Here is a 12,348-nt window from a genome sequence, read left to right on the forward strand (position 1 = left end):
ATTGAATAACAGATACATATCATGATTACCTATAATAAGACATACCTACCTATTGTTCAGTATTAAAATTACTAAATAATTTTGTAAAAGAATGTCCGATCTTTACTCAGAACAATATGCATTGTTCTCTGTTACAAAAGCTCAATAAACGCTTTGATTGAATTTGTTTGTACGTTCGGGGAGTGTGTTCTCGTTGACAAATGTTTAGGAAGATGGATGGAAGAGGAAACAATGGGGATTCTACTCGGAAGCTATTGTTTGATTCAATTGGTTTGATTGAACACCCTTTGACAATCGAGGTAACGTCGAGCGCAATCGAGTAAAATCAATTCGTTATTTTTTATTTGAAATGTAGGTATTCCGTAAATGCGAGGTAGATATAAAATGCGTGGTTGATGTTGGAATGATAATATTTTATCTACATACAATAAAATAAACAATTAATGTACACACGTCGATATGTATCACGTAAACACGAACATTTATCATTTTCATGGTGTTTATTTTACGCCTACAGGTACCTACGTTCCTATAGGCTTTTACAATCTTGGATGATTTTGCCAAATCAAGTAAATAAGTCAGTACTTAGTGAGTGATACGATTAGCCCATTTTTTTTTTAATTAAGAAGCTTGCTGTATCCGCTGAAAAATCTGTCACATTAAAATTAAATTAAGGGTTAGTTGTAGCTCTACATTCTTCAAACTAAATATACCTACTTATATGAAAAAGATAGGTATGATGTACTGATAGGTAATAATCTTGATACCTGCAGTATTTTTCCTGACAAACTTTTAGAATTCTTTTACTATCAATTTTCGTATAACTCTGACTGAAAAACTAAAAAAGGACTCTAGGTAGGTGCTTCTTTAACAACTTATTTTATTAATGCAGCTTATTTTTAACCAACTTCCCAAAAAGCGGAGGTTCTCAATTCGACCGTATTTTTTTTTGTGTTATAATTTGAAAATTCACATCATATAAAACACTGAAACGTGTGTAATAACTGAACTATAACAGACACCCAAGTGTGTAATTAAACAGGCGCCTATACATGAGAGGAGTGAGATCTATTGTATTGTCTATGGGAAGATGTAGAGAGATATCCAGATCCATCATAACACATCTAAAAACCCCTTAAGTTCTTACATAAAATTACTGCAGCAGTTTTTTTGCTAGGGGACGGGGGGTAAAATAAAATAATAAATAGACTGGGTTTAAAAGTAAGTATCCACCGTCCTATATCAAATGTATGGAAATATAGACCAATATCTACACGCAAACAAAAAAAAAACGGGTTAAAATTTCTTGTAACAAGTATTTGTTTGAGTTGGTTCTCTATCTACCTGGTCTAATCCAATAAGGTGTTGGTAGTACACATTCAGGCCTGAAGTACCAGGAAATACATATTTATTTGAGGTATTCTGAAAAGAAATTGCCTTCCAGTATTTGATCCACTAAAAGCCAAATTGACACTTGACACCTTGTCATCATGCCGACGGAACATGATACCACAAGACCTAAGTGATGATCATGTTGTTTTAAAATGTTAATAGTTAATAATAATTTTAAATAATGTAGATAGGTTTTTCTTTTCTAAAAATTAGTCTTTGTCGCTAAATATGTATCTAATGTACATAGGAATGTAATTATAAATTATTGTGTTGTTAAAATGAAGATGGTTTATGTTCATAACTTTAAGTAGGTAAAGAGTTTGTTAAAGTTAAGGTAAGTAACAACTCTTGACAATTGATCCTTGGTTTGTTCCCCTTCATCCTGATTTAGTAAATAGACCTTTGTATACAACAGCTGTTTTGGAGCTGTCAAACGTTTTGACGTTAAGTTAGAAGTTGACAACAAACTTACAATGGTTTTGTTGGAGGGCGGCGCCGGCAGCGGCGCGTACATATCAGTGATCATCGCCACGAACAACACTAAACGTGACACATAGCGAACTCGAAACAATTACAAAGTGTCACTTGTTAACGCGAAGCGCGACGGTGTCCGCATGCTGACGTGAGCGATGCGAGAGCGCGACCGACGTGTGGCGCGCGCCATCGACTCCCCGGAGAATGGCGCGGGGGCGCAGTCGCGGGGGGGAGTGGGCGGGGCTCACCAATCCCAGCCTCTTACCGCGCCCCGCCCACGCCGCGCCCCGCCCGCAAGGTCGCAGGGCGGGCGTATCGATCGCACGCGCTCGCACGAACAGACTCCATTTTATTTCGGCTCCCTCGATTTGCATAAAGTTTTTTGTTTCAAATTATTGCTTAGTTGGTACTTGGACGTAATGTTGGCTACGGTTGAGCTTCGAGGTTCGTGTTATGAATGTAGATATGTTCGAGTTGTAATGGCGATGCACACACGATGCGATAAACACTGTGTTGACTTGGATATTCAGGAGTTTCTACTAAGTGCTACCTACCTATTTACTGAAATACTGAAAGGTTATTTAAAAAAAAAATTGGCAAGAGTGTTAGATTAATAATAGGCAGGTTTTTATATTTCTGATCTTTTATTAACCTGTAATTTTTGGAGACCTACATGGCTTTTTTTCTATTTCTTCAAAAAGAGGTCTTCAAAGTTTGATTGGTCTATTATAAATAACCGAAATAAAACCTTGCTTAGTACCTACCTAAGTATACTTACTTAGGACAAGAACTCTCACAACCCTAAATATTGACTTAAAATTGCAAGATCCTGTCAAAAGATAGCCGACAAGTTCATAAACACTATTAATTTATATTTGGCTTATTAATCATGTTCCGTTATGATTATTCCTTGAAATCAACAAGAATTAGGTACTTAAACCAATTTTCATTTTTGGTTGAACACAAATCCCTTTTTCGGAATTCCCCCTAACACATTTTCCCCTACAACAGAACATCTGATGCGTTATTACGAGCTAATGGCGCCGGTGAACCAACAAGGTGCTAAACATAATGAAATATAATGTTCACCACAAAAACATTATAAACACGACCAAATAATTCGTAATGGCACCAAAAAAACTCCAGAAAGTTTGCGTGAAAAAAATGATAGCGCCCTTCCGTACCCGAGTTCCTCAAGACGATAAACCTTCTTAGAGACCCGTCGTCGCTTCAAGAATAGCTTAAACGGCTAATAGTTTTATGACACGCATAACACCAGTAAAATGCTCAAGCGCACAACAAGCTGTATTAAACTTTAAGCCACAGGTCTCAAGGTTCAACATTCCATTTAAGGAAGGCCGGAAATGACAGTCGTGAGGCATTATAGCGACATTAGACAGGGGTGCCATCGGGTTCATAAAATAGTGAAAACGTGAGGTGAGGGGCGCGAAGAGGGGTAAGTGGGCGTGTCGCGGATAACGAAATAAAAATGCTCAGCCCGCTTATAGGCGACCGTGCGAACTCCGCTTAACGCAATAAACATTTTAATTTGAACGCGAAACTCATGCTGAGATGCGAAATTACGACGGGAGGGCGGCGTGTGCGGAAGAAATCAAATTATATGGAAATTTCACGAGAGGCGTTTTTTGGTGCCCATCGGAGATAACGAACTAAATATGAAATATGTTACGGGTGTTAAAAAATAATTGATTGGTGACTGTTTTCTATTTTAATTTGTTTCTATGTACCGAATGTGTAAGGGTGCCTAGGGACACCGGGTGTCTTCTTTAAAACACAACACACTAAATCGTTACACCCTAATGATTACTAATTGCAGTAAAACTACAAGATGGACTAATGGCCTGAAACCAATTGTTTCTACAAATGTCTGAAAGCTTTGTTTCATTCAAAATCGAATCCATTGATATTCCAGAATGGTTTTCAAACTTCTCTAAGCCTAGAATAGTATTGGCTATATTTCTGTTTACAGGAGTGATAATTATCAACTTGGTATTGTATTTTTATATTTCTGTTACAATTTTAAGAATTGGCACTACTTGTTGACAGCAAAACGTATGGAAATTTGTGTACCTAGGTACCTATGTAGATACTTATATATTTTGTGGCCAATAAAGTATTTGTTCCACTGCTTTATAGACTGGCCTACTGCTGGACACAGGCCTCCCTCTCATAAAGAGAAGGATTGAGCGTTATCATCACGCTTGTTCAATGCGGGTTGGTGATTCCAAACTTAAAAGTCCAAGATTCCTCGTCTCTAGTAGGTAAGGGATATACCTACTTAGAAAGTACATACAAACTTAGATAAGTTGCATTGGTTGTCTTACTTGTCTTAAGGGATATACCTACCTAATTATTTAGAAAGTACAATACAAACTTTGAAAAATTGCTCTGGTACCTACCAGACCTGGAATCGAACCCATACACACATACTTGAGATTTTGGTGCTTTTAAACACTAGGCCACCACGACTTCTATGAAATGATTTCTATTCTATCATATTCTGTAGACTGATATATCTATCATAGTATCGTATATCAAGTTATGAAGCACTTGATACAGCTCAGTTTGTCCGGCCTGACGGAAATAGGCGGAAGTGTCCGACGCCGGACCGACTCACCGGTATCATTCGATCACTGCCATTTAACGCAGTGGCTAGTTGTGTTTCGTATAGGTAGGTGTGAGGACATAGATTATGTATCTGTGGGTGTAGGTAGATTTGAGTAGATAGATCATGTAGGTAGGGTGTATAGATATATGTCTACTGATCATCATCCTCCGAGCCTTTTCCCAATCATGTTGGGGTCGGCTTCCAGTCTAACCGGATTCAGCTGAGTACCAGTGCTTTACAAGAAGCGACTGCCTATCTGACCTCCTCAACCCAGTTACCCGGGCAACCCGATACCCCTTGGTTAGACTGGTGTCAGACTTACTGGCTTCTGACTACCCGTAACGACTGCCAAGGATGTTCAATGACAGCCGGGACCTACAGTTTAACGTGCCATCCGAAACACAGTCAGTGGTGTCTAAGATATACTTAGAAAGTACATACAAATTTAGAAAAGTTGCATTGGTACTTGCCTGACCTGGGATCGAACCCGCGCCCTCTTACTTGAGAGGTTGGTCCTTTACCCACTAGGCCACCACGACTTCTCTTCTGTCTACTGATGGTTAGGTAATTATATGTTATTGGAGTTAATGCGTCTAGTTAATAAGTATTATGTGGTCCGCATTCTTTGAAAGCCAGATCTATCTGTGTTTCTAGAACAGTGACAGCTATGTTTAGGTATCGCTGCCTAAAATATACTTAAGTAGGTAGACCTAGACCTGGATCAATTGCTAAATTGTGAGATTTTAACTGGATAATCTAGAACTGGAATAAAACCTCAATCATGTACGTATGCATTGACATAAAACTGCTTTGTAAAGTTATAAATACCTAGTAAGTACCTACCTGGAAAGCTTGCAAGCTTTACACAACTGCACACACTGAAGTGTGTGTAGGTGTACCCATTCAAAAACAACGGAAGGATCAATTTTCTACAAAAACCTACTTACTAAGTTCCCTTGCCACTTCCAGAACTATAGGTATGCCTAAGTAAAAATAATCGTACCTACAAATATCCAGGACTACCTATAGGTATAAGGAAAAGTCATACCCACAGGCAAGGAAGGTAATTGTCGCGAGTCAATACGATAGCCTGTAATTGTCTCGATAAACTGACAAACTTACTTCTTGTCTTGTAAACAATACTTACTGTCAAAAATATAATTGGACATTTACTCGTGGGACTGTTCGGTAATTCAGGCGACTTTAGAGTTTAAAATTATTTTATGGGTAAGTAATATATGAACCCGAAAATACTGAAAAATATTATAAAAAACAAATATGTGAAACAAATCACCATTATGTACCTACCTAGGTAATTCTAATAAAGGTCCAATAACCAAAACATTTACATACTTATGTGTAACTTAAGCAATTGTATGATAGCGTAAAGATACACTACATAGAAGACTTTCAGCAAAAGGTTTCGACGAACGGAAGGAACCCCTATTCCGTCAGCAAGGAAAAATACAGGAAAATCGTGAGAAGGAAAACGTGTGAAAATGCTCCAAAGAGCTTACTATCCTCTTATCCACAGTAAGGTATACCTACCCACATACTAGCACCCTCCCGCGATTTTTCACGTAGGTATCATATATGTATTTTGAGTCAAATGTGGACGAGTCAAATCTTTGTGCATTTTAACATAACATAAGTATCCAGATAGGCACATAGGAATAATTAATTAGGTTGAATTAACGAAGGCAAACTTTGGTCAACTCCTTTTCAATCCAGATTCGGCCGACTGACAAACCCACTAACATAAGAACAACTTTTCCATGAAGATCTGATGATAGAGACTCTATGCACATTAAAAGTCAAAGAATACATAACTATAATGTTTGCAACCCTGTCGCTATAGCAATACTATTGGTTAACATATAAAGGGCCACACGCGCTAGGCGCTGCCCGCGGCGTCGCCCGCTTCGCTTCAATGCTCATTGTGCAGCCATTATTCAACGATCGCCTTTTCAATTGCATTTATGAGCGATTGTATTAAAACAAATAGGTATTGGTTATTACAATCGTGGCTTAGATGCTGAAATAAACTTAGATTGTCGGCAGCTCTGGTCTTAGAAATTATTGTTGCATTATTAATCATTGGATTGTCTCGGTCTAGTGGTAGCAAGCGAGAAGAGGGGAATTCATTTGGGGTATCTAAGATTTTGAATAGCGTTTTTAATATAGACCCAGAATGTGTCTCTTGTAGATTGGTAAAGGTAAGGAAAACTTCGGATTTGTATCTCATTTAAAAAAGTACCTAATACAAATGAGTCAAATGGCTACATACTTAGGTAATATACCTATATTAGAAATTAGATGAAATAGATTAAATAAGTAATTGTGATTGGTATAAGCACCAAATCACTTGTCATAACTACTTTGATCCTAGCCACGGGTCGTTTAGTAGGTGATTTCGTTTTGAACCATGTCAGAAAACCAATGACCAGATTCTTTGTTAGGGCCTTTAGTTTAGGGCCTTTGGACTCAGTTTTCTAGGGCATTTTCTACCTTGGACTTCTACGATTACAAGAGGCTAATCTGGTAGCATTGTTTTGTTTAATTAATTTGAGAAATTACTTAACTTTCTACAAATCTCACTCAATATGCCATAAACCACTTGAGTACGGTCTCCATTTTATATATCTATTTCTAAGTAGACCAAGACGTATCTTGGTCTACTTAGAAACAGAATATATAAAAGAGCTATAAAAGAGAATATATATTAATTGCAAAATTGTACGTGATTAAGTTGGAACAAACAATCAATTAATACATAAAACATCAGTTCTTTTGAACTGTTTTAAATGCGCATGAACAATAAGATTACCGACAATGTAGAATAGATATACAATGCCGTTCCGTAGCTCGATCTCTTATTTAGCAATTTTAGTTCTTGTAGTGTATGGAAAAGAATCATGGTTATTTTTAGGGAAACCAAGAAGATAAACATTTTTTGTAAGTGTGGATAACTTAATTACTCAATGAAAGTAAGTATGACAAAAGTTTTATTGCAGCATTGCAGAAAGAGATCAGAAAAAAACAACGCATAGGTACCTACTTCTAGCAATTATCTATGTCCACAAAGAATTTAATTCCAAAAATGTCTAAATTAAAAACTTCTTTTGCATAAACCACCACAATTCCTGAGCAAAACATTGTCATGGATCGTCACGTGTCTTGCGCACGCGCACCCACCAAGGCCGTGTCGAATGCATTACTCTCGGCTCTCATCGCTCACAATATCCATTTCACAGTGTCCATCGAATCGATGACGACAAATCAAAATTACCGATTTCGTCATTCAATATTCGTTCCGATATAATTCCGCTAGTCGATAGCGGAAAATCGTAATAGAGGCGTCGGTATTACCGCTCAGAAATCATTAAGGAATTGCAAGAGGTAAATGAATTAGAATTATCCGCTATCTATGTGCAATTTATCATCCCACGTAATGTATATAAGTGAATAGATTTATCTGGCTTGACAGCCTCACTTTTGTCTACTGTTGATGCAATAAACTGCAGACATTTACGAATATTAGCATTCTTGCACACAATGACCTTAGCTGTGTTTGGGTATACAAAATAATTGGTTTTATAAAAATGACATTTGTTTAAGGTCATTAAGTGCAAGAACTTAAAGCATGTATTTTGTCAAATGTTTTGTTTCTACATAAGCGTAACAATAGACCAACTTGTATTCATTTGCCTTGTTATTTAAGACCCTACACACTTTAAATTGAACTTGACGAAATTTTATTTTAATCAACTCGTTAAGAACTGTGGCTTAAAGAAAGACTTGCAATTCTTCAAATACTTTAGCATGGAAACTGAGGACACAAAGCAATAACAAACTTGAAGGGTTTTTGTAGCCCATCTTTACATTAATTTATTTTAGTTTTAGCTCCTCGTGTCCCAAAATTAAACCAGACTACAAGGAAGTGTGTAAGGCCTTCAAAAACTTAAGGGCTATGAAAGAACCCAAGAGGAGTTAGTACTAAAGTCACAAAATATATAAACAAACATAATAACAAAAATACTTACTAATATCTTCATATCCTTGTGATCTGCGGTCACGGGGTCGATACTAACCTGTAGACAAAAAGAAATGTTATGAGTTTTAGGGTAGGAACGGGAGTAAAAAATATCTTTATTCGGATAGTGCTATAAGGACTCTCTAGAAAGTAACATAGATTAGCATCATTATTTCCAAAATTGACTGCTTTGGATAGAACCGAAATTAATGTAAGTTTTTAGAGGACCACCCTGAAGGGGCATATAAATTCAGTTAAAACAACAAATTCGCATTTTATTAAACCTATACCCGAAATTACTGCCCCCAACAAAAAGCAAGCCCCACCGTACAAAACACTGTTGATTTCCTATTTTCCCATCAGTCAAAGTAGGAAAAAACTAATTAGAAAGTCCCTAAAAAGTTAATATCATAAGTCGGGGCCGGACACACGAGCGAATTTAATTTGGAGCTTTTTTAATTACGCCAGGAGAATGGTTCTGAGCGGGCTGGTTTCGGCGCCGCGCGGCCGCCAGCCCTGTAATTATGGGCCCCGTAATTGCGGGACCCAACAGTGTGCACCCCGGCCCCCAACCCTCGCCCCGCTAGCTAGCCGCAGATAGCCAAACCAGGGAAATCAGAATACCCAATTTTTTGGCCGACATAAAAATTTTGCAAAATTGGTGTTATTCTTTTATAGGTTTTTAATAGGTAGGCTGTAAAATGGTACTTAAGGATTAATTTTAAAGATTCTTAAATGAAAATTATATCGCTTGATAGACAATATACTAAAAGGGGTTTAGTTCAATATAATGATAGTTAAGTGGTTAATTTTTTCGACCTAAATATTTTCCGATACCTAAATGTGTAAGAAAAGAGCTTGGGAAAATGTGCGGAGTTTGCTGAAGCGAGTCGTGTCATTGTCGGCCGATGCCCAACGTTCGCTTTAGTTTAGTTCGCAGAAATCCTTACATTGCGAGCTCTTACTAGTTTAATTATAGCAAGGCCGTAGTCCAGTAACTGACAAGCAAACAAGAATTAACTTTATTCAGCCAGGATTATAATTGAAGATATAGAAGTATTTTTATGGACTTTTCCACCAGCAAATAAAATGATTTCGTCGAATATTCTTCCCTAAAATGACCCTCCCACACAGGCATTGGGCCTGTGTAAAAATCATGTTCTTGGAATAAAGACACATTACAAGAAGAGGCCATAAAAAAATATACGGGCCTGTTTTCTATATACTTACACTACTCCAAAACACTACTCCATTTCATTAATAAAATTTTAATATAGAACGTATTACATGGCAGGTGATTGGCCTTCGCGTTGTTTGGTCCCACTTCTAACAGTAGGTGCGAGTGAATTGTACGCTTAATTACGATGACTGGACTTTTGAAACTCAAAATAAATTTTAACTTTTTAAGTCCGCATTATGATAATTATATATTCGGCCATTGACTAATGTATACCGACTACTTACTGTTAGGATGGATGGATAAGATATAAATCTGATATCTTTTGAGTAACGTTTTATTTGTTAAACATAAGTAAAAACCTGAAGACGTATGGACTTGATGTTTACTGAAAACTTATTTTATTTTGTAACTTCATGCTGGTAACGTTTGCTAACAAGATTAGCTAGACAAAAAATGCAAATAACAAGATGTGTGGTTTTGTATACTAAATAGCGCTTAGAATACCTAATCTGAAATCTTTGAAGTATTTTTTTTTAACAAACGCAGAAGATATTTTTTCAACAAAAACATTTTTCATAGAGCATTGGTTGTGTTTTAAAAAGGGCGAATACACACTTAATTTTCTCAAAATAAGCGACATTATAATTCACACATCACCACCTAAAATTGGCCTCCTTTGTGCAGGCATTTGCCTAAAATAGTTTAACAAACATCTGAGAAATAACAATGGCGGATCTCGCGGTTCATTGTCGAGGCGACGCTGTGCCCCGGGAGGTGTTTGTACCATAATCACCACGTAATCACACCAATTAAATATTTTTATTCCCATTCTGCCTTTGTGCGATTCGTGCCTTTGTCGGTACGTTTCGGTTGAACGTCTTTTGTTTGTCAATCGTTCAACCGTGGAGTTTTTGCGCGCTTTCGAACGTCGTCTCATTTTCGACGTAATCAATGAAATAGCTAATTATTGTTGTATTGTGATTTTGTTTTGCTAGCTTTTTTTTTTTAGAAAATGGTAATGTAATTTGTATTGTGTGCGGAATTAATTGTAGGTTTTATGTTTATTGATTAGGCTGATTTGTAAAGATACTGTTATTAATTGCGTCCGTACTTAATTAGTATTTAAAAAGGAATCAAGCTCATTTTTCGTCGATTAAAACCTAAGTTTTATTCTTCATATAAGTTTCTGTGAAAACCTATCCTTTATATTTGGATAACGATATAATTCACAACAATTTGATTTTCAGTACGCCCTACAAAATGTTGAAGTGTGTTTTACCGTGAATTTTATATACTGAGTTTTCTTTCAGTTCGTAGTGGCCATATTTTTTCTGCAGTTTTGTTTTAAAATAATTTCATTGATTTACTTATTTCACTTTTTGTCGTAAAAAAATAAACAGATCTTTATTTAAATCTGAAGAAGTAATTGAAAAAAAAAAAACATATTTAACAAATAATTATATTTACCTCGTTGAAGTAGTTATTATTGACATTATGGGCAGCCGGGTGCGGCGCCCCATGCTGCTGATAGTACGCACAGTTCATGGCTTCCCATCAGATTCTAATACGGCACGATCACAAGGCACTAGCACACGCGCGACAAATTTTCCATGTCAAAGGAAATTTTTAGGGAACAATTAACTCGTGACGAATCGATGCGACGAACGAATCTCGCCTACTAAATGTTAATTGTAGGGTTCTTGGTTGTCGGTGAGGCGGTGTCTGTCTCGCTCGCTTCGCGCGTCTCTCTCGCTTCGCGCGTCTCGCTCGCGCCGCGGTCGTGCGCGGTTTGTGTACGGCGGGGCGGCGACTGGCGCAGGGCGGCCGTGAGGGCGGGCTTACGTCGCACACGCAAAACTAATGTACCACGCACTTTACTGCGTCGGGAAATTAAATCTCAGATTGTTTTAGTGAGACCCCTATAGGTACTCGTATTGGTGTTATAATTTGTAAGGTTTTATGTTATAACTCAAATCTTAATGCCCTAGCTTATAATGAGCTTTCAGTAAGGTTGTAAAGATTTTTTTGTAGGTATAGTTGGTTTTCAGGAATTATAAATAAGAACTGAAGTGCTATTCCATAAACTTCCATAATCCTATTTCCTTACGCTTTAATCCCTTCAACATTTTTATACTATACTTCTATTGTTTAAATGCATTTTCAAATATAAAAAAACCCTAGCTTTCTAATAAGGAGGACACTAAATATTGAATCAAGCAACTGCCGAGAGAAAAATTTCCCAGAGGAAATGATTGGCTCTCGAACTCCGGATTTCTCTATTAATTTTACAACGGAAGAACTTGTGAAATTTAATAGACCGTTCGCCTTCCTTTTGAACATTTCAAATTGGACCACTAATCTCGTTCAACTTGGGAAAGGTAATATTTAATAATAAACAGACGTTAAACTGCAGTTTAGTGTATGGCGTATTCAAGTTTGTTCAGAAATCTAAACTCAGTCTCTACCTACATAGACACTTACAAATGTGAACAATATTATTACCTATAAGAACTTAAACAAAAAAATACAAACAACAATACACATTGTCAAAACGATTTCTCCTTTTCATAATGCAATCCTCTAAATTAGGTTTTTTTGGTTAATTACGTAGGTATTATAAAACATATTGAAAAAAATATT

At 36.8% G+C, this 12,348-nt stretch overlaps 1 protein-coding gene across 5 annotated transcripts in view; it reads right to left on the minus strand.

Moving 5' to 3' along the window:
• LOC124631412 (transcription factor Sp9-like) overlaps positions 1–12,348 on the minus strand; it is a 68,312-nt gene that overhangs the window by 22,087 nt on the left and 33,877 nt on the right. The window contains exons 1-2 of one of the 5 annotated variants that reach the window (XM_047165787.1): positions 11,176–11,447; positions 8,539–8,586 (exon numbers count right to left, since the gene is read on the minus strand). The exons of 1 other annotated variant lie outside the window; for it this stretch is intronic. In XM_047165787.1, the coding sequence (XP_047021743.1) occupies positions 8,539–8,586; positions 11,176–11,253 (126 nt within the window). In that variant the 5' untranslated portion in view covers positions 11,254–11,447. Of the gene's footprint in view, positions 1–1,864; positions 2,051–8,538; positions 8,587–11,175; positions 11,448–12,348 lie in introns of those variants that run through there. 3 more of the 5 variants (XM_047165788.1, XM_047165789.1, XM_047165790.1) reach the window with 3 other exon arrangements.

This window comes from Helicoverpa zea, chromosome 6 (genome assembly GCF_022581195.2).
Source record: "Helicoverpa zea isolate HzStark_Cry1AcR chromosome 6, ilHelZeax1.1, whole genome shotgun sequence".
NCBI lineage: Eukaryota > Metazoa > Arthropoda > Insecta > Lepidoptera > Noctuidae > Helicoverpa > Helicoverpa zea.